This window comes from Mus caroli, chromosome 6 (genome assembly GCF_900094665.2).
Source record: "Mus caroli chromosome 6, CAROLI_EIJ_v1.1, whole genome shotgun sequence".
NCBI lineage: Eukaryota > Metazoa > Chordata > Mammalia > Rodentia > Muridae > Mus > Mus caroli.
The window spans coordinates 144,350,345-144,372,491 of record NC_034575.1 but is presented as its reverse complement, the minus strand read 5'-3'; the positions used below and the strand labels follow the sequence as shown (position 1 = coordinate 144,372,491).

Genomic DNA, 22,147 nt, shown 5'->3' with positions numbered 1-22,147 from the left:
AAAAAAAAAAAACAAGGAATAAAAGGAAAAGAAAAAAGAAAGACAGAAAGAGGAAGGAGAAAAGAGAAAGAAGAAAAAAGAAAGGAAGGAAGGAAGGAAGGAAGAAGAGAGAAAGGAAAGACACAAAAGCAAGAACTCGGCCCGGCTTGCCCTGGGAGCCCGGGGAGCCCAGGAGCCCCAGCAGGAGGCGCGCGCCCGCAGGGGCCGGCCGGGGACGCGCGCGGCCGTCGTGCCGGAAGCGCGCGCCCGGCGGGGCTGGGGCGGCAGGTGCACGCGCGGGGCCGGCGCGCTAGAGCGATGCGCGCGGGAGCTCCGGGGTAGCACGCGACCCGGCCTGCGCGCTCCTGGCCCGCGCGCCCCGGCCCGCAGCGATGTGGCGGCTGCGCCTGCTGGTCCTGGCGGTGCTGGCGGCCGGCAGCGCCGAGGCCCAGGCGAACTCCAGCGACGGTGAGCTTCCCGAACTTGCCTCCGCTCCTGCAGCAAGGCCGCAGGCTGCCCGGCTCTGTGCAGCCCTCCCCGGTTGCAGATGCGCGTCAGGCCGCGGGTTCGGGACCGCGTCCATCCTGTCATCGTCTGGTTTGGGCTGGGAACCGGGAAGAGATAAGTAGCCCCCTTTGAGGCATTCTTCCCGGCAGGGAGCAGCCATGTTTGTGGTTTTAATTGGACGCATTGAAACGGCCTTTTAAACTGAATTTCGGGGAGGACGCCTGTAAGTGCAGCACTCCTGTAAGCGCAGCACCCCTGAGGCTGCGACAGGAGGATTATGTGTTCCGAGACCCGCCTGGAGAGTGAGCGTCAGGCCCAAACTAAAACCAAACCCAACCCGTCGGCTACCGGTAGCAAAGTCCATCGAGGAACTAAGGCGTTCCACGCAGTAGCTGACTTTGACACTCCGAAATCTAGATGCTTTTTTAACTGGGTGACGATTAGCAGTTTGAGAGGAAAAATGAGCCAGTGATGATGGGACGTGAAATCCTAGGTCGTGTGCTGAGTGAGAGGGGTTTAGCGACTGTTGGGAGGGGGCGGGGGCGTTAATGGGAAGCATGAAAAGCACTAATTGTGCCATGCTGGTGGTCACGTGCTGTTTCTGGATGCGTTAACTACATTCCTTGTTTTGAGCTCTAGACAAGTAGCAAATACAACAGTCTTCTGAGTGATGGGATCATTTCTCCTAATTGCTTATCTGTGAAAAGCCACACTTTACGATCTTTGAGTATAACTAAGGCCAGTACTGAAAAGTACAGATATTTGTGTGTTGAGTGTACACCACACACACACACACACACCCTTCTATTTTCTTGAAGAGAACTCTGACTTACAGCAGAGAGGAAGCATTGGCTTCTGGCCCTGGCTGAATGCTAGGTCCGTTTCACAGCCTGAGTACTCTAATCCTCAACGCCCCAGGAGATAGCAATCAATCCAGCCTCTGGAGGCACCAGATGCTCTTTGCAGAAACGTAGCAACACCTGGTGTGTTGCCCTGCAAGTTGCACGACCCCTGCACTTCAGCAAAGCCACTTTCTGAGAGGAATATCTTGGCCCTGGGCTGGGGATGTAGCTGAGTTGGTAGAGTGTTCGCCTAGCATTTAAGCAGGCCTGGTACCCTTCCTGAGCATGGCATGGACTGGGTGTGGTGGTACAAGCCTAGACCCCAGCATTTAGAACTTGGAGAATCCAGAGTGCAGAATCAGATTCAACTATATAGGGATTCTGAGGCCAGCCTGGACTATGTGAGACCCTATCTCAAAAAAACAAAAACAAAAATCAAACAAACAAAAAACCCCCAAACCTTTCACAGCATAAGGCTGTGTTATATTATTTAATCTGTCAGTGCTTACCGTCGGAGCATCCTTCTGAAGGTGGGAGAGAGGAAGGGTTGAGCTTGGGGTTGATCTAGGAAAGCTGTGTCTGGAGGGCTGGGAGCCAGAGCTTTTATTTCCAGTTTGGAGTTTCAGTACTTAATATCCGGAAACTTTTCACAGAAAGAGAAGCACTTAGTTGAGGATTGGGGTTTTCCTTACCTTGTCTCACCTCTGAATACGGCATGGCACTGCTGCCTTTCTGTGTGCTGTTCTTTCTGTTTTAGGTTAGTGTTATTGTGTGCAGGAGAGGGATAGAACTGAGACACTCCAACAGCTGTGTGATTAAAAGCTGATATTCCCCATCTGGCTGGTGAGACGCAGCATGGACATTACAGACAGTCGAAGGGTGAGCCTCCCGTGGATGGCGGAGCTGAGGTTATGGTACAGGTGACAGCAGCTGTACCTCTTGCCTTGAGTGTTTGGACTGAGAATTAGTCCATTTAGGAGGGATGCACTTTGTCGCTGCTCCTAAAGTTGGCTGCTGTGTCAGACAATGGAGGGAAGTCTAAGGTGCCTTTCAGTAAAGCAGTCGAAGAGGGAGTTAGTTGGGTGGTTTTAAGGTACAGATCTGATTGGGAAAGAGGAAAAGATTAGGAGTGGAAGGTGTTCTAGAATGGAGTTAGTGGAAGGAAAAAGAGACTCTCTGGCTGGTTAAAGATGGAAAGTACGTATGAAAATAGAAAACCCGACCCTCCCATGCTGATGGCAGTTTGGGTTGCTTTTAAAAATGTCAGATAAAGCAGAGCCATGGTTCTTTCAAGTTCAGTTCGAGTAACCACGCCATCTTGACTGGGCCGCCTGCTCTGTAACAACCTTTGATGTGTTGTCTGCTCCCCACACCCCAGTCATAAGATCTAATTACGCCAGTCAAATGTTTCTGGTGACTCCTTCTCCTGATGGCTTGGAGGCCAGGGTAGGGTCCTATTAACTTCTGAAGGATGTATTTTGGGTATGTCTTCTATTGCCAAGTCTCTTATGAGTAGGAATTAAATGTCATTTCCAGCCAGGTTGGGTGTCTCAAGCTTGTCATGACCCAGCTAGCTGTTTGGGAAGTTGAGGCAGAAGGATCACAACTTCAAGGCCCATTTGGGGTATAGAGTAAGGTCCAAGGCAGTGCGGGCACCTTAGACTCTTGTCTTGAAATGCAAATGTTAAAAGAGCTAGGGTGTGGTTTAGTGCTGGATGGCCTGCTCAGAGCTTGAGAGGCCCTGGGTTCAATCTCCAGTACTAGAAAACAACTAAATAATAATAAAAGCAAACAAAAGGAAATTAAATGAAATTTCTATCACGTATGTGGCAAAAGCAGTTTAGTCTTTCAGTTCTTGCTCTCTGTCTCTCTGTGAGTGTGTGTGTGTGTGTGTGTGTGTGTGTGTGTGACAGAGAGAGAGAGAGAGAGAGTTATTCCCCACCCCTGTTCTTCTCTTTCATTTCTGGGTTATTTTTGGTGGGACTGGGAATTGAACTTAGAACCCTGTTCAAACATCTACCATAAGCTGTACCCCAGGCCCCACCTTGAGTATCTCTGTGGAAGTCCCCTCAATGCAGCTTATGATAGGCAGGGCGCCTCTAGGTTATAAAATCATCCTCCCATTTGTTGGGTGGTTTCTGTAGCATAGCTGCTTCCCTTTAACTGCAAGAGAACAAAGGCCCAGAGGAAATAAATACCTTGCCTTAAGTCACAGAGTTCAGTCAGTGTTGAACCGGCTTTCACTGCCAGGCCACTGATACAGTGCCAGACACTGGATCATCAGATATGCCAGAGACCTTCATAGCCAGGAGGGAAACCACAGGCACTGGGGTTAAAATGCAGCCTTCTGTACAAATTGCGCAATGGTTCTGGTCCAGCAAATCATGGCCTCGCACAAAGCAGCTCGGTTAAGAATGGAGACGTGAGCCAGGCAGTGGTGGCGCACGCCTTTAATCCCAGCACTGGGGAAGCAGAGGCAGGTGGATTTCTGAGTTTAAGGCCATTCTGGTCTACAGAGTGAGTTCCAGGAAAGCCAGGACTGCACAGAGAAACCCTGTGAAAAACAAAAAAAAAAAAAAAACAAAAAACAAAAAAAGAAAAACAAACAAACAAACAACAACAACAGAAAAAGAATGGAGACATGGAGACGTGAGAGTCTCTTATTCACCAGACTTGATGTTCTCAGGTACGTGGAGAACTTTCTGCTTTGTTTTCTGAGGCTGGGCTATTCTTGAACTATACATAACTGGGGATAACTTAAACATCTGGCCCTCCTGTCTCCACCCCTCTCCCCCGTGTTGGATGACAGCACCCATCACTTGCTTATACATGGTTGGTGTTCAAGCCCAGGGCTCTGAGCATGTTGGTTGAGCTGGTCAGACCTCCCAACTGAGCCACCGTCCCAGCCCTTCCTCATGATGTTGGAATGAATGTTTGTTTTCAAGTTCCGGTCTGCAGCTACTGCTAGGCATTTTCATCTGAGTGGTATGGGTGGTTCGTGGCAAGAGATCACGTCCACAAAGAACCAGGGAATATTGTAGTTTCCTTATGATAGGGGCACTTAATAAAAACTATAGAAAAGGTGATAAGTAAGGAACTGTATTTGGAAAAGAGAAACACTTTTAGGTAGCTGTTCTTTTTTTTTTTTTTTTTTTTTTTTTTTTTTTTTTTTTTTTGGTTTTTCGAGACAGGGTTTCTCTTTATAGCTCTGGCTGTCTTAATGTTTCCGATGTTACTACAACAGGGCCAGTTTTTAGATACCGTAGACTGTCTCTCCATCCGCCTTCACTATCTGTCTTCAGCAGGTTCCTGCTGCAGGCACGTGGGGGTGGGGCCTCCGTGAGGCATCATGTCTAAAAAGCACAGGCGCTCTTCCTTGTGGTTCCTAGGAGCCTGGGTGAACTTCCTGAAGTCAGAAGCACAGGCTTCAGCTTGGAATTTCAGTCCTGCTACCCAGGTCGTGTCTCAGGCTCTTTGTTTCCAGTTGTGACTTTTTAGACAGGAAGACAACTTAGGTACATAAGTTTCACCATAAGGGCAAAGGTCACCTGTTACACCATGACATCAACAATCTCATATTAAGTTAATCACCTGACCTGTATGCTTTCTAGAACACTTTCCTGCAAAACAGAACTATTTTATTTTATTTGGGGGAATTTTTGAGACAGAGTCTCCTATAGTCCAATTTGGCTTCAAGCTCACTATCTAGCCTAGGATGACCTTAAACCCTGGTCTTCTGGTCCCTGCTCCATGTCCCTGATAGACTATGTGTTTGAATACTTGATCCCTAAGGGGTGGGACTATTAGGAGGTGGGACCTTGTTGGAGTGGGTGTGGCTTTACTAGAGGAAGTGTGTCACTGGAGGGTGGGCTTTGATGTCTCAGAAGTTCAAGCCAGTTTTTTTCTTGCTGCCTGTGGACCAAGATGTAGAACTCTCTGCTCCTTCTCCAGCACTTTGTCTGCCTGCATGCCACCAGGATGACCATGGAATAAACCTCAGAAACTGTAAGCCAGCCCCAATTAAATGTTCTCTTTGTAAGAGTTGCCTTGGTCATGGTGTCTCTTCACAGCAATAGGAACCCTAACTCAAAAAACCTCTGAGTGTGGAGATTAAAAGTGTACGTGCCATGCACAGCATTTTTCTTAATTTGTTTTTCACACTAGAGTATCAGTGGTTATGCTCATCAATATATGCAGTTAGGATATGCGTGCACAGTGGGATACTCAGCAGCTTTAACAGGGGCCAGCTGGAATCCCCACCCGCCATGCCCTAGTAGCACTGGCATGGAGCTCAGCCTCATGCATGCTAAGCAAACACTCTCTCACCAGGCTCCAGCCCTGAATTATCAATATTGACGCATACAGATGCCTAAGACCTAGTGGATGGTTTGTGCCTCACATTTAAACATCTTTCTTCTTGCACATGTGTAGAAATAGGCAGTATGAGCTCAGAGACTGAATCTTCAACACAGAGTTGGTCTGCATAACCCAGAGCTTTATATACTGCAGATTCAATGAGCTGCAGAGTTAAAATATTATTATTATTATTATTGAGACAGGGTTTCTCTGTATAGCCCTGGCTGTCCTGGAACTCACTCTGTAGACCAGGCTGGCCTCGAACTCAGAAATCCGCCTGCCTCTGCCTCCTGAGTGCTGGGATTAAAGGCATGCGCCACCACGCCCAGCTTTAAAATACTTCTTAAAAAAGTGTACCTGTACCAAATGTGTACAGACCCTTCATGTTATTGTTCTCTAACAGTATAATGATGTAGCACTGTGTCAGGTATGTAAAGAATCCACAGATAAAGTATGTGGGTATATGTTCGTCATAATGGCATTTTTAAAAATACATACAGTGTGTGTGCATGTGCGCATGTGTTGTGTTTTATAAAAAAGAAAGAGAAGCCAGGGATATGTTTTTTAGAGGCGCAGTATAGTTCAGGTTAAGAGGGTGACTCTGCAGGCCCATGCTGAGGCATCCCTTCCTCCTGAAGGACCAGCCACATGAGTACAGTATAGAATAGAGTTTATTTAGGGCATGGGGAGGGGGATAGAGACGGTAGGGGAGAGAGAGAGAGAGAGAGAGAGAGAGAGAGAGAGAGAGAAAGAAGGAAAGTGAGAGTGTAGAGGAGTAGAGGCAGGCCATGAGCATGTGGAGAGTGAGAACAAGAGAAAGAGGAGGGGAGAGCAGCCCCTTTTATAGTGAGTCAGGCATACCTGACTGTTGCCAGGCAACTGTGGGGCAGAGTCTAGAAGAAATGCTAATTCTAACCCCCTCCCCGTGTGTGTGTGCGTGTGTGTGCGTGTGTGTGCGTGTTTATGTGTGTTTGTGCCTTATTTCCTTGAAAAGAACCTCTCACTAAACCTGGAACTACACTGGTGGCCAGAAAGTCCCAGTGACCTTACTATGCCTGCCCTCCATAGTATAGAAGTTATAGTGTATGTGGCAGTGCCTGGCTTTTCATGTGGGTTCTGGGATTCAAACTCAGGTCCCTCATGCTTGCTTCGTTAGTGGTCTTACCCATGGAGCCATCTCTTCATCTCCTACGGTATCTATCATTTTATGTGAGGCGTGGGCAGGGGTTGGCAGTTGGAGGGTTTGGGACTTGTACCCTGTGGATGCCTGCCTCTGCCTCCCAAGGGCTGGGATTAAAGGCGTGCGCCACCACTGCCCGGCGACAAGGTCACTTTTAACTGAAGGCAGTGACATCCCTAGGATCTGTCAGTGGTCACAGCTCAGCAGGAAGGATTTCGACCGAGAGCCCCTCTGCTACCTGTGATGGATTCCACAGAGCTGGCCTTGTGCAGGCCTGGTGCAGGGGACCATGGCTGTTGTGAATCAGGACCGCAGTGCCTTCGTCTGACTAGGCTTCAGCTTTGACGTTTCATTATCCTTGTTGTGACATGCACCACCCAGACACCAACAGGGTCTTCTTGATCTTTGAACTCCAGGCTGGCCAGGTCCTCACATAGATCTCTCTGCTTTAGCCTCCAAGTGCTGAGATATCTGGTTTGCACCACCATACCCGACTCTCCAGGGGTTTTTTGAGGGTTAAATTAGCACCATGCATTTGCTTGTGAATGAGATTTCTACAAATTGATGCTAGAGGTACAATGCTGTAATGAGAAACTTTTTTCATTGTAGGTTTCCTTGAGTTTTCTGTGGGAAAATTTACATACTTTGCGCTCAGCAAGTCCTTTCCGCAGGAGGCCGTCCTGCGCCATATTTCAAGCAATGTGACCTTTCTTCTTTTCCAAATACACTCACAGTATCAGAACACCACGGTTTCATTTACTAAGGTAAGTGCAAAGCGTTGCTCCAGTAAAAAGAGCATCTCTATAATGTTGAGTCTTGTGTGTTAGAGAATTTGATGTCTGTGTGTGAGTGGGCCTGGTCTCCATGCAGCAAGGTTTCGGCCATTTTTCCTTCTTATTCTCTTAGCTTTAAGAGACCATTCTGGTTTGGAGGCAAGAGCATTAGGCCAGCTTCCTCCGCACAGTGAGACAGAGATGACCTGACCTAGGTGAACACTTGCCTTAAAGGGGAAAAGATTTCCAGCAGGATGGCTCAGTGGTTAAGGAGCACTTGCAGCTCTCGCAGTGGTCCTGGGTTCGGTCCCCAGCGCCCACATAGCAAGTCACAACTATTCCTAGCTCTGGTGCCAGAGGCTCTGAATCCTCCTCTGGCCTCCACAGGTACCAGGCATGTGTATGGTGTGCAGAAATGCATACAGGCAAAAACATTGATACTCATAAATTAAAAGTAAATAATTAAACACGTCTTTAAAACAAATGCTTTTTGTAAACTGAACTCTTTGGGGCCAGAGCTCTGTCTGGTTTTGTCTTGTTAGCCTCAGGGCCAGACAGAATAAGTCTTAACTCAGTTGAACTGCAGTGCTTGGAAAATTCAATGTGCAAGTCATAGAGGTTTTGTTTGTTTCTTTGCTTTTGTCTGTTTTGTTTTATTTTCTTCCCATATTAAACTGGGAATGAAATCCAGGCCATCAGACTCCACAGGCAAGTGCTTTACCACTCACTGGTCTACACCCTGACCCCTGGTATCCTGGTATTAAGGAATGGAAACTGAGGAGAAGGCCCAGTCTATAGGACCCGAGTTTGATCCTCAAAACACACCAAAACAAACAAACAAACAAACAAACCAACCAACCAACCAACCACACACGCACATGCGCCAAAAACTAGCCAGGCCTGGTGTGGGTTTGTTACATTAGGTCTGGGGAGGTAGAAACAAGGCTCAACTGGCTAATCAGCTTAGCCAATCACTGAGCATTGAGCTCCAGGTTCAGTGAGAGACATGTCTTAAAAAGTCATCTGCAGGGGATGGAGAGGTGGCTCAGCAGTTAAGAGGGCTTGTTCTTGGAGAGGACCTGGGTTCAGTTCCCAGTACTCACAGAGCAGCTCATAACCATCTATAACTCCATTTCCAGGAGATCTGACCTCTGAGCCACCACCCAGCATGCATGTGGTCACAGATGCAGGCAAACCACTCGTATACATAAAATGAAACAAGTCATAAATCTAAACATGTAAATTAGGTAAGAAGTTGGAGAGGGATAAAGGGCAATACCGTATTTCTTTTGTATGGGTGTTTTACCAGTATGTATGCGTGCGTATCACACATGTGCCCAGTACCTGTGTAGACTAAAAGAGGGTATCAGGTCCCCTGGAACTGGAATTACAGGCTGTTGTAAGCCATCATGTGGATGTTGGGAACTGAACCCAGGTCCTTTGGAAGAGCAACTGACACTCCTAACTGCTAAAGCCATCACTCCAGCCCCCAGTGATATGTTTAGAGTTCTCCGGTGTGAAGGTGTGGGTGCTAGAACACAGAGGTGAAACCCCCCTGAGGAATTTCCCCCTTTTTGTTCTGAGAGGGTTTGGAGAGAGCAGTGCACACTGGGCAGCTCTGCAGTGGATGTGATTTCTCAAGTCCGTTTCCATGACGGCTTTGCTTCTCAAATGCAGACTCTCCTTCCCAGCACGTCAGGAACAGGCAACGACAGAGGGCTGGTCTTCATTCTTCGACCGGAGCAGACAGTGTGTACTTGGTACTTGGAGACGGAAGATACCAAGCCTGTCCAAAGTGTGGCCCTTACGCTCTCCTATTCAGAAAGAGGTAATTCCCTCTCCAAGGTACTCCGTGGACGTGAGCGTCATCTGTTTGTGGAATCCTAAGGAACACTATCCTGGTAAAATTGTTTATTATGGGTGTAGTTTATTTAATCAGAGTGTTTTACTGTGAAAGGGGCAGAGAGCTAGTGGGACGGGAAGCTCATGTTGTGACTTGGAGAGTTCATTTCTTGTCATTGTGGGCAGAGGAGGCAGTAGGCTTATCCGAAGAAAGGTACAGGGTTTGGAGTGGTGGGCAGTGGGTATGTTTTGAGCCAGAAAGCAAAGAGCCTTGAACACAGTTTGCACGCAGCATTGCTAAGGTGGGCTCAAAGAAAGCATAGAGTTTGAGAGGGGAGCAACATAGTCCATTTCATCTTTAGAAAGCTGAGGACAGAGGAGCTGGTGGTGCAGCTTGGTTGGTCAGTGCTTGCCCAGTATGAGTCACACCCCGGGTTCCATCTCCAGTACCATGTAAAATTGGCCGTTGTGGCATGTGCCAATAATCTAGCAAGAGGACTAACAGGTCAGAGCCAGCTCTATGGCACGTTGAAGCCTATCCTGAGCTACATGAAGAAGAAAGAGCTGAGTCAGGATGGAGCCTGACGGCTATAAGGGAAGTAAAAAGTGGGGTCTGAAAGCAGGTGCTGAGCTAGGACTGGGGAGGGCAACCGACAAGGCACAGTGGCTACATGCTACCAGGGGGGAGGGGCCTCGGCTACATGCTACCAGGGAGGAACCTGGGCCTCCTGTTTGGACAGATCAGAGATTGTACTGCACAGTAGGTTTAGATGTGGGGATGGCCCTTTCATGGGGTAGGATGGAGTCAGTGGTGACTCCTGTGAGGGCACAGTGAGTCTGAGATGCTCATAGGACGTCTCATCGGAAGCATGTTGTAGAATCCTGGCCTGGATTAAAGGAACAAGATTAGATAGACAGCTGGTGTCAAAGCCAAGGCCATGCATGAGAGTGGAGAGGTACCTGGGGGAACACGACCATTTCCTAGTGTTGAGCACATGTCAAGCACGGTACCTGGGCGATGGTGACGGCTGAGGATCAGGCGCAGGGCTGAGGAGATACCTGGAGGTAAGAGGAATGCCTGGAACACCCGCCTGAGCCAGCAGTAGGGAATAGTGAATTCCAGAAAAGTCCAAAGACATGACCAGTGGTGTCTGAATGAAAGAGCAGTGGTGAGCCAGGGGTGTCCATTAGCATCTGGTCCAGGCAGCACTGGGAGATAGTCAGCTCACAGTGATGGCTAAGCGAAGGTGTGTGAGGGAAGTGAGGCTGCTGGAGCTTGGGAGTGGGGCTGGGTGGTGAATAGCTCAGTGGTGAAGTGCATACGGTGGTGTGAAAGAGACGGTTTGAGGGGAAAGGGCATGAGACCTCAGTCACCGGACAGCAGACATTGCTGGCATTCTGTGCTGACACGGCTGTGTGGGACTGTTTCCTGGAACATGAAAAGGACTCTTGCGTTACTAATCTCACCATTTTCCATGCAGATCCCATTCCTGGAGGCTGCAATTTGGAGTTTGATTTAGATATTGACCCCAGCCTCTATTTGGACTATAATTTTTTTGAGACAACTATCAAGTTTGCACCAGCAAACATAGGCTATGCAAGGTAGGCTGGCGACCCCATCCTGCTAAAGCTGCTCTTAGGTGACTGTAGAGCCGGACCAGCTAACTGGCTCACAGCCGTCACTTCTATAGCAATGTGGAATTGTTTCTTATTTGGGGGTGAGTATAATTTAAACCTCGGTGCCAATATTCTTTATACTGAATAATCTCCTTAGTGCCTACGGATTCATCATTTGAAGAGACAAGTGTGGTGTAAGCCTGCTGTGAGCTTAGAAGTGCATCTTAGTTTTCTGCTTTCAAGATTTATTATTATTTTTAAGTGTATATTTATGTCTGTGTGAGTACCTGTAAAGGCTAGAGGTGCGCATGCCTCGGAGCTGAGGTGACAGGTGGCCGCCAGCCGCCCGGTGTGGGGGTGAGCTTGGTCTTCTGTAAGACAAGCGTGTGCACTTAACCACCGAGCCGCCTCTCCAGCCTTGCCTTAGTTTCCTCAAAGCGTTCAAACACAGAAGGCATTCATAGCCCTAATTTCTTACACCTTATGAGGATTTAATTTTGCCAAACTGCCTCAGTTTCTACTTGAATAGCAACGATCATTTGAAAACTCTCTGCCTGCCACCTATCTCAGCATTGGATGCTGCGTGCTCTTTGTTATTTAATCTTAATACTTTTAGGAAGAAGCAGTTGCTTTTATTTTACAGAGAGGCTTTCTGCAAACTTTGAGGTTAAACATTCTCTTCTGGATTCCATGGGGACCCACACTCACAAGTATACACACACACACACACACACACACACACAAATAAAATCAAATCTTTTTAACCACATGACACAGTGTCAGATAGGAAAGGTGTCATTGCTGTGGGCCTGACTCACATCAGAATCTGTTTTTTCTTTTAACCACATTGGCTTCTGTGTATAACAGTCAGCCAGTGCTGCCCTTGTAAAGAATAGGCTAAATATCCCTTATCTGAATCATCTGGGGCCAGAAGTGTTTGACACTGGCGGAGACCTTAACGGTTGAACATCCCTGATCTGGAAACCCCAAATCTAACAAATCCGAAACGTCAAAAATCAGAGTGGAGCCTGATTAGTTTCAGGGTTCAGATTTTTTAAATCTATTTTTATTTTATATGTGTTAGTGTTTTGCCTGCATGTATATCTGTGTGAGGGTGTTAGATCTTGGAGTTACAGACCGTTGTGAGCTGCCATGTGGGTGCTGGGATTTTTACCCAGGTCCTCTGGAAGAATAGTCAGTGCCCTTAACTGCTGAGCCATCTCTCCAGCCCCTCAGGTTTTAGATGTCTAGATTAAGAATGGTTAATCTGGCCGGGCGTGGTGGCGCACGCCTTTAATCTCAGCACTCGGGAGGCAGAGGCAGGCGGATTTCTGAGTTCGAGGTCAGCCTGGTCTACAAAGTGAGTTCCAGGACAGCCAGGGCTATACAGAGAAACCCTGTCTCGAAAAACCAAAAAAAAAAAAAAAAAAAAAAAAGAATGGTTAATCTGTACCAAAATCTACTTGAATAACAGTAATTAATTTATTTATAGGTATTTATTTACTTATGTCCACGTGTCACTGGTTTGCTTGGGAGTTTCTATGTAGACCAGGCTGGCCTTGAACTTGCATTCATTCTCCTTCTGGCTCCCAAGTTCTAGGACCACAGCCATGCACCATGCCCTGAAGGCTCCTCCTATTGCTTTCAGGAGCAGTGCCTTTGGGCTTTGGTGAGGGGCCTCCTGCAGGCTGCAGACCTCTTACTGTGTCCTTAGGAGAAGAGAAGATTGCCTGTGAGCTGTCTGAGGCCATATAAGGGCGCTGGTCCCACTCAGGAGAGTTCCCCCTCAGGACCTGACTGATTATCTCCCACAGCCAATTTACCATCCCGTCACATTGGAAGCAGGGATAGGAAATGGAGCCCAGACTATCTCTGTGTGCTACTCTCTCTAGAGTGACACTTAGACTCACAGCTGCATAGTTGGGATTGCGCCTGGAGAAGTTTGAAGATAGCTCTGGCTCCTTTTCATGGACAGGGCTTGAGCCAGGAGAGGTGGACGCTGATGCTGAGCTGTGGTTATCTTTAGGGCTGCAGAGCCCCCACCGTGTGATGTGAGCACCGGCCCGGAGTCCAGGTGGAGGCTGCGCTATGACGTGTACCAGTACTTCCTGCCCGAGGGCGACCTCACCGAGGCCTCTCTGCTCCATCATCTTCAGAGGATGGCCGAGGTGGCTCAGGTGAAGGCCAGTGCCATCAAGGTGAGTCTGGTTCTTACAGCTCATGAGGCTAGTTTGGGTGCTCAGAAATGATTTAACCTTTGGGGAGAGGCAAGTCAGTTTTGTTTTGATTCCTGCCATATCTGTGACCTCATCATCCTGAGGCAGGAAAAGAAGTAGATAATAATTTTTTGAATACTTCAGCAATTTAGATAAGAACTTCTGGTAAATGTAATGGGAAGTAAAAACGGAGAAACTGCTGAAGGGTATACACACTGGTATTAGTATTTGTCATGTGTTTTATTGCTTTTTTTTTTGAGACGTTCATACATGAATGAACGTATTCTGATCATAGTCACTCCAAACTCTTCCCTCTAACTCTTCCCACATCCACCCCTCTAAACTCCTCCCTGTAACTCCTCCCACATCCACCCCTCCTGACTCCTCCCTCCAATTTCCTGTCTTCTACCTTTTGTTTTTTATTTGTTTCAAATATTTCACTGAGTCTAGTTCATGCTACTCATATACTCATGAATAAGAGTGTCCAGTGGGGCGCGGCTGACCTGCCAGGGGCCACATTCTTAAAGAAAACCGACTCTCAGGGCTGGAAAGATGTCTCAGGTGTTGAGAGCGTTTGCTGCTCTTGCAGAGGACTTGGATTCAGTTGCCAGCTCCCATTTCAGGTGGCTCACAACTGCCTGTAACTTCAGCTCTCGGGGATGTGACTCCCTCTTCTGGACTGATCGGTACCCACATTCACACAATCTTTTAAAAAGGGAAACTGACTCCTTCCCCAGAAGGCATCAGCTGCCAATGGCTCCTGTGGATTCTATACTGCACTGCTGACTTGCATGGTTTTGTGTGGGTCTCATGCAGGTGATCACAGCTTTAAAAGCCACGTCAACACCACTTGTTATGTTTGGCTTTAGGTGGCCACCCTAACAGCTGACGATAAAACGGCCGTGTCCTTCTCTTCCCTCCTGGGACAAGGAGTCATCTATAATGTCATCGTTTGGGATCCGTCCCTCAATACTTCTGCTGCTTATGTGCCTGTGCACACATACGCCTGCAGCTTTGAGTCAGTGGATGGTAACTGTGTTTCTCCTGGTGAGTATGTAGACTTCAACCTGGACAGATTTGTCCTTGGCTTTGCCACTTGATTTCCACAAGTGAAGAGCTTAAGGTTGTTAAAAACGTTTTGTCGAGCTTTCATTCACTCAGTCACTAGTTGCCTTTGGTAAGACCCCACGTTAGGGCGGAGGGAATGGCTCACTAGTTAAGAGCACTTTTGTAAAGGACCAAGGTTCAGTTCCAGCACTCACGTGGCAGCTCACAACCATGTATAACTCCAGTTCTTGGTATCTGATGCCCTCTGCTGACCTCCAAGAATACCAGGTGTCTTAGGGTTTTACTGCTGTGAAGAGACACCATGACCAAGGCAACTCTTATAAGGGCAACATCTAATTGGGGCTGGCTTACAAGCTCAGAGGTTCAGTCCATTATCATCAAGGCAGGGGCAGTGTCCAGACAGGAGGAGCTGAGAATTCTAAATCTTCATCTGAAGGCTGCTAGTGGAAGACTGACTTCCAGGCAGCTAGAACGAGGGTCTTAAGGCCCATGCTCACAGTGACACACCCACTCCAACAAGACCATAGCTTCTAATATTGCCACTCCCCGGGCCAAGCATATCCAAACCATCACACCAGGAATGCACATGGTTCATAAACATGCATGCAAGCAAAACACCCATATACATAAAATAAAATAAATACATCTAAAAGAAGACGCTGTATCATATCCTCCATGCAAGGCAATAGAATATATGAGTGCACAAAACTCAGAGCTGAGCACTGGGCATGTGACTGTTTGCTGCCCATTTCCCCACCACATATGATACACATATATGTGTAGTGAGGGAGCTAGGATGGGGCTGGTGTATTTATAAAACATAACATTTGAGAAACTAATGAGTACCAAGGAGAAAGACAGAGCAGGAAGGGGGGCCAGTCTGAGAAAAGTCTGAGGTGAGAGAGTTGGTGAAGGCCTTGCAGGCAGGAGCCATGTGCACATCTGGGTACGTGCCAGGCAGAAGGGACAGCCATTCTAAGCCATCCTGTTTCTGGGCGACTGCCTTGAGGTCTGAGGCAGAGCAGTGAGAACAGGAACAGTTATTCTGTTAGAATTTTACAGAAAAGAGAACAGAAGGCGTGAGAACAGGGGCGCAGCCTCGTGGCTCCAGGCCAGCTTTGTAGGTCAGAGTAGGCTCTAGCTCTAGCTTCTCTTCTGGAGGACATAGAAAGCACTGGAAGGTTTTGACCAAAGGGCACCCTGATCCATCTTAGATTCTGACGGGATCACGAGACTTCTTGAAGTGATATAGGTGAGAGATGCTGTGATGTAGAAGGATGTCAGTGGAGAGGTCATGAGACCTGTGTGTGTGTGAATGTGTGCACACGCGTGTCCACATGCTCACACGTACACCCTGATTCATACTTATTTTGAAATAATTTTACAGAAAAGATGCAAAACTAAAATGAAGAAGTTGCACACACTGTGCCTTAGTCTCTCAGTGTTAGTTGCTGTGCAGTGCTGTTTACTTTTCTCCTTCTTTGCTGTGTCTGCACACACTCCTCTCTGTTTCTGTCACCTGAGGGTAAGTTACACACACACATACATGGGTGGGACCATTCCCTGGACAGGGAACCTGGACTCTGTAAAGCAGAGAGAGTGAGCTGAGCTAGCTAAGTATTTGTGAAGCCTTTGCTTCTTCACTATGCATGTAGTGTGGACCAGTTCTCCTTGCTACTGGGATTTCCCCACAATGGTGGAGTTCACCTTTGAACTGTGAGTCAGAATAAATGCTTTTTCTCTTAAGTTGCATTTTTCAGGGTTAAGTTGCTTTTGTCCCAGCAACAGGAAAAGAAACCAAGACAAGTTGTTAGCTTAAGCCACTATAGGAGAGCTGCTGTTCACTAGCGGGAAGGGCCATGGCAGTCTGAGAGCCCCATGGAGCGTTCTCATTGAGATTTCAGTCCGTAGTTGATTGGATGTGTCAGCTAATGTAGGGGAGGACTAGGACCGGAGAATGTCACCCAAGATGCACATCCACAGCGGAGATGGCTTCCCGCTTGGCATGAGAACATGAAAAAGGGAATTAGTTCTAAGAACAAGCCCTGAAAGATCCTGCTACCGTGGCTGAGAGAGCAGGATTGATGGGAGAGGAGGGAGAAAGACATGTCTCATGAAGGTAGTGTAAGAAAGCATTTCAAAGGGAACGTGTCATCTGGATAAAGCCGAGGAAGAGTAAGCTCTGTTGAAAAGTGACCACCGGCTTCGAAGCACGGAGCTCATGGGTGCCAGTGAGGGCACACAGGACAGGATGTGGAGAAAGTTCAGGAGCTCTTACAAGGAGCTACCTTCTAAAGAAGCATCCGTTGGTTGTGGGGGAGCCAGCGGCTACATAGAAAGTTTGGGGCCAGCCTGGGCTACATGAGACCATGTCTCAACACTTTCCTTCCTCAGTAATTTATTCTGTAGTGCTGAGGGTTAAGGTAAGGCCCTGTGCATGCTGGGAAAGCACCACACGACAGCTGTGCCGATGAGAGGTACATCCTGTCTCCTGTGACTCATGGTAAAGTCATGAGGAGCGCTGTGAAAAGACAGGGCTCTTACAGTTAGGACGTCAGGATGCCGCCATAGTGAGAATTTGCAGTGGGGAAGAGAGGGCTCAGCTCTAAAGACAGTCCATGTAGCCAGGAGGCTTTGCTTACCCTGCTTTGTGCTCCCACAGATCATACAGGTGCGCCCACCCGTGGATCCTCGAATGAAAGACACACACACACACACACACATACACACACACACATACACACACACACACACACACACAAGCTTATTTTAAAATTCCTTGGCTACCTCAAAGGCTGGGCACTCCTAAATTTCCCCTGCTACCCCAGGCCCAATTGAAGAAGTAGCCAGGGGCACTCACCTGAAATCTCACATGGTTGGTTGGCTTTATTTCCCTGCCACTCCTGTGTCCCGTCCTTCCACCCCAAGTCATGGCAATTCGTCCTGCCCGCACAACTCTTAAGTGTCTTGCCCGGTGCCCAGTCATTGGCCATTGGCATCTTTATTGATCGATCAAAAACCAATTGGGGACAAGGGCCTTCAGCATCTGGACACGTACACAGATTCCTGATTGAACCAATCTCCAACAAGTATAGGCAGCTGGGAGGCAAGTCACCAAAAGTCAGCGTCTGGGGTGTGGCGTTTGTAACGATTGCAGTGTCAGGATTCTTGCTGAAGAGAGACCAGTTTGATGAGATGTCACTTTGAGGGTGGGCAGAGGATGAGGGACCCTGTCAGATATTTGGTGCCATCAGATAGTGGTGGCCAGCGGAGGGAGGGAAGGCAATTCTAGTTTATTGGAGTCATCAGATTTTTTTGAAACTAAACTTAGCAAGGATATGACACAGGGTCCAAGAGAAGGTTCCAGAACCCGAGTAGTGTGTGTTCACACAAATACTCCCACCTGACTCAAACACAGCTACCCATGCTCAAGTCATGCCAAGCCAAGTCAAGTCTGTCCTGCTTCCCACCATGATATGATGGTCATGAAATTACCTCTGAAACTGTAAGAAAGCCCCCAGTTAAATGCTTTATTTTATACATTGCTTGGTCATGATGCCTTCTCATGGGAATAGAAAAGTGTTCTAAGACGGTGTTCATGTGTGCATACATGTGTGTGCATGCAGAGGCCAGAGGTTGATGTTGGACATCTTTGTCCTTCACATCCTTTTTTGAGGCAGTCTCTCACTGTACCTGGAGGTCTCTAGTTTGGCTGGACCAGCTGGCCAGCACGCCTCAGGGCTCTCCCTTCCATACCGCTGCCCCAGCACTGGGAGGCGTTCACTGTCACACCCAACTTTTCACGAGGATGTGGATCTCAGGCTTGGAAGGCATTTTACAACTAAGCTATCTTCCCAGACCCCAGGTTTCGTATTTGAAAGCAAGCAAGGTGGAACAGTTCACCAGCCCTGTGTTTTGGGTGACGGTCACCCACCATCGGAAGCAGAATGTACACTTTTATCTTTTGCTCCGTAGTTCTGTGAGATCAGAAGAGTTAGATCTGTGGACCGACCGTGCTTCACAGACCCTGGTCTGCACTTCTCATTTGTTGTTTAAGTGCATGTCCCGTGCTTTCACGTAAGCGCCTGGTGCACCTGCTCCATCTTGTAAGTTTTCAGAGTCAGGTCTGTTCTCACTCAAGGATAATTTCCTTAGGTTCATTTTTTGAGGGTTTCCAAGGAAGGTGAATTTTGTGAGCAGGGTTTCCTCTTGATAAGGGGTATTTTTTTTTTTTTTTTTGGAAACAATGACTGATTAATTTACGTTTATTTTGTGCACATGGATGTTTTGTCTCTGTGTGCCCTGTGTAGTCTGTGAGTGCAGTGCAGGCAGAGGCCAGAAGAGGGCGTTGTATCCTATGGAGCTGGAGTTACAGATGGTTGGGTGCTGGGACTCGGATCTTTGTCCTCTATAAAAGCAACAGTGCTCTTATCCACTGAGCTGTATCTCCAGCCCCCATTGTTCAGTTTTAGGGAGACAGGGCTCACTCTTTATCTTAGGCTGACTTGGAAGTGACCATGTAGCCCAGTTGGCCTTGCCTGTGAAGTGCTTTTCCTACCTCAGCCTTCCTGGGCTAGGCTTGAAGGCATGCATCACCCCTGTGTGCTGAGTCGGGTTGCAGATGAGGGCTCATGAGTTTCTGTTAACCGGGGCGCCCACTTTTTCTCTTTGCACTTTATTTGCTGAAGAAACGATGAGTAGTTTTAGGTAACGTGCTCTGTTATATCGTTCCTAAAGGAACATCATAAGTAGCCTGGAGTGCCTTTGTCAGGAGCGTGCGTTGTCTGGTTCTCCTTGTTATAAAAGCAGCCGTTGCGGTAGCTGCCTGCATAGATTCATTCATCAGGGAACAAGGATATTTTTAGGAGCCATGATCATGTGATTCTTAAGCCACTATACCTTCCAGTCTTCCCTGCGTTGCTTATTAATTAACACAGATGCACTTGTCCACTAATATTTATTTATTTGTTTGTTTGTTTGTTTTAAGGAAGAGTATCTACGAAAGTGTTCTCCACTTTGTTTGCCCTGCTTGGGCTCTTCATTTGTTTCTTTGGACACAGATTCTGGAAAACAGGTACCTTTTCCCACCCAGCCCTCATTCTGCACCTTGTGAATGTGTCCCCTGCTCCCTGGGCTTGTGAGGGTGTCTCCACTGTTCACAGATTTCTGTGGGCAAGTCTGTGTAGCTGCTGTACGTTTTTAATTTTCCCAATTTCAACAGTGTGGTGCAGCTTCCTCTTTCGAGGGGATGTAAGTTGGGTTGTATCGCCCTGACGGCTTGCAAACTGGGGCTGGCTGAGATTAGGGATGAAAGAGACTGGAAAACCCCCTGAGTTTGGAGGCAGCAGTAGGTTTGAATTTTAAGAAATCAGGCTATGGCCGTGGTGAAGAGTGACCCGGGATCTGTTCAGTGCTGAGCATTTCAACTTCAGGATGGAGCAGGTGCCACAGGGCAGCAAGTGGGACTTCAGTGACACCCGCACTGCCCTTTAGGTAATGTTTTCATAGACAGAACATGCACATTGAGTCAGAGGTTGTGAGGCTGAGCTCTGAGGCCAGCAACTGTAATCCCTGGCAGCGCTGCCTGAGAGCCTGTTCTGACAGAGTTGATATCACAGTCTTCTTCCTTTCATTTTGACATGATCTGTTTTCTTGATTAGGTGATAAGAAAAAAATCACAGGGAAGTCCATGCCCAGGGCGCAGTGACTACAGACTGAGAATATCATTGCCATCCTGGGGAAAGTCCCCAAACCTGCTGTGTTGAGATACAGTGTTCAGTAACAGCTGGAGAGAATTTGAGAAGACCCACAGAGCTGTGTCCTTCTCATCACAGTCAGATTTATCCTGATTAATCTAGATAGTCTTGATTAATCTTGGGCAGTGGTGGTGCACAGGTTTAATCCCAGCACTCAGGAGGCAGAGGCAGGCGGATTTCTGAGTTTGAGGCCAGCTTGGTCTACAGAGTGAGTTCCAGGACAGCTAGGACTATCACAAGGAAAACCCGTCTCGAATCCCATCCCACCTCAACTCCCCCGAAAAGAGAAGATTAGATTTACTTGTGGGAAACGAGTTATCTGTATGCCCAGACTATATGGACGTCAGTGGATGAAGATAATATATGAAAGTCACATTTTACTTTCTCCTTATTTTTTGTTTGCTTTTGTTTATGTAATATTTAGTGTGTCCTTTCAGATTAGACACAAGTGTTTTCAGTAGAAAACCCAGGCTCCAGGATATAGCTAAGGCTAGAGTATTTGGTGAATGTGTGCAAAAGGAGGGCTGGGGAGATGGCTGAGTGGAGGGCCCAAGTTCAAACCGCAGGACCCATTGAGATCTGGGCGTGGTAGTGCGTGTCAGTGAGGCAAGGTGGGATGTAGAGAAAGGAGAGCCCCAGAGGCTCTGGAGCCAGCAAATGGGTAGGCAAAGGAGCAGCAGGACAAGAGATCCACCTCAAGGGTGTCTCGGGTGTGAAAGGTGATGGCTGGGATTGTTTCTGGCTTCACAAACACACGCACACACAAACACATTGAAAAAAAAACAGTGGCATGTTGTGGTAGCACATGCCTGTAATTCCAGATTTTGGAAAGCTGAGGCAGAAGTCCATGAGTCCATGAGTCTGAGGCTAGCCTGGGCTACATAAAGGAGCCCCCAAAGAAGAGGAGGGAGAAGAGGGGGAGAGGGGAGAAGAAAAAGAAGGAGGAGGAGGAAGAAGAGAAGAGGAGAGACATGTAGTAAATGAACTGAGGCGAGCAAATAACCGTTTAATTATGCAATAGGCTCAATACAGGCACACACAGCCAGTATCTAATGCTGCAGCCTAGTACATTCATTATCCTCTGACTTCTAAGTTTCCCTGCCCTTTAGATAACCACTCCATCTGTGACTGGGCGTGGCGATTGAGGAGTAGATGCTCCAGCACACACTTGTAAATTAGATGCCTCCATTGGCTCCCTGACAGAGGTTTTCATTCGCTGCTCATTTTCTGATGGTTCATTTCCTCCTAGATTTATTCTTCATTGGCTTCATCTTCCTGGGGTTCTTCTTCTACATCCTGATCACCAGACTGACACCCCTTCAGTACGATGGTGAGTATAGATGACAGCTTAGCTGGGGTTCAGACAGGAAGCTGCTGGGTCCCCACCCATCATGCCTTCCGCTGTTTAGCCTGTGCTGGGGGTCATCACGCATCAAGTGTGCAGAGATGGGCAACCCGTGCCTGCAACCTGCTCCACCTCCTCATCTCGGCTTTCTCTTCTGAGTACAACAGAGGTCAGGCCAGGGCACATGCCTGTAAAACCAGCTCTCAGGAAGTTGAGGCAGGAGGATTATATGTTTGAGAGCAGCCTGTGCTACATTGTCAAACCTTGTCTCAAGAAACAAAACCAGAGGCAGGAGCCCAGAGTGGCTCCGCAGTTAGACATAGAGACAGATAGCCCTGGGTAAGTGAATATCTGCTACTCCAGTATGGGTGAGGCAGAGGCAGAGGAGGCAGAGGAGGCAGAGGAGGCAGAGGCAGAGAGGCAGAGAGGCAGAGAGAGAGGCAGAGAGAGAGGCAGAGAGAGAGGCAGAGAGGCAGAGAGAGAGGCAGAGGGGCAGAGGCAGAGGGGCAGAGGCAGAGGGGCAGGGGCAGAGGGGCAGGGGCAGAGGGGCAGAGGAGGCAGAGAGGCACAGGCAGAGAGGCAGAGAGGCAGAGAGAGAGGCAGAGAGGCAGAGGGGCAGAGAGGCAGAGAGGCAGAGAGAGAGGCAGAGAGGTAGAGAGAGAGGCA

The 22,147-nt window shown here is 48.0% G+C and overlaps 1 protein-coding gene across 1 annotated transcript in view; it reads left to right on the top strand.

Annotated features, from left to right (window-relative positions):
* The first annotated feature begins 242 nt into the window (after positions 1-242).
* The window catches only part of Tm7sf3 (transmembrane 7 superfamily member 3), a 29,174-nt gene continuing 7,269 nt past the window's right edge, over positions 243-22,147 (top strand). The window contains exons 1-8 of the mRNA XM_021165447.1: positions 243-447; positions 7,474-7,628; positions 9,315-9,465; positions 10,961-11,081; positions 13,123-13,294; positions 14,182-14,359; positions 19,368-19,454; positions 21,386-21,466. Of these exons, the coding sequence (XP_021021106.1) occupies positions 372-447; positions 7,474-7,628; positions 9,315-9,465; positions 10,961-11,081; positions 13,123-13,294; positions 14,182-14,359; positions 19,368-19,454; positions 21,386-21,466 (1,021 nt within the window). The 5' untranslated portion in view covers positions 243-371. The remainder of the gene's footprint in view (positions 448-7,473; positions 7,629-9,314; positions 9,466-10,960; positions 11,082-13,122; positions 13,295-14,181; positions 14,360-19,367; positions 19,455-21,385; positions 21,467-22,147) is intronic.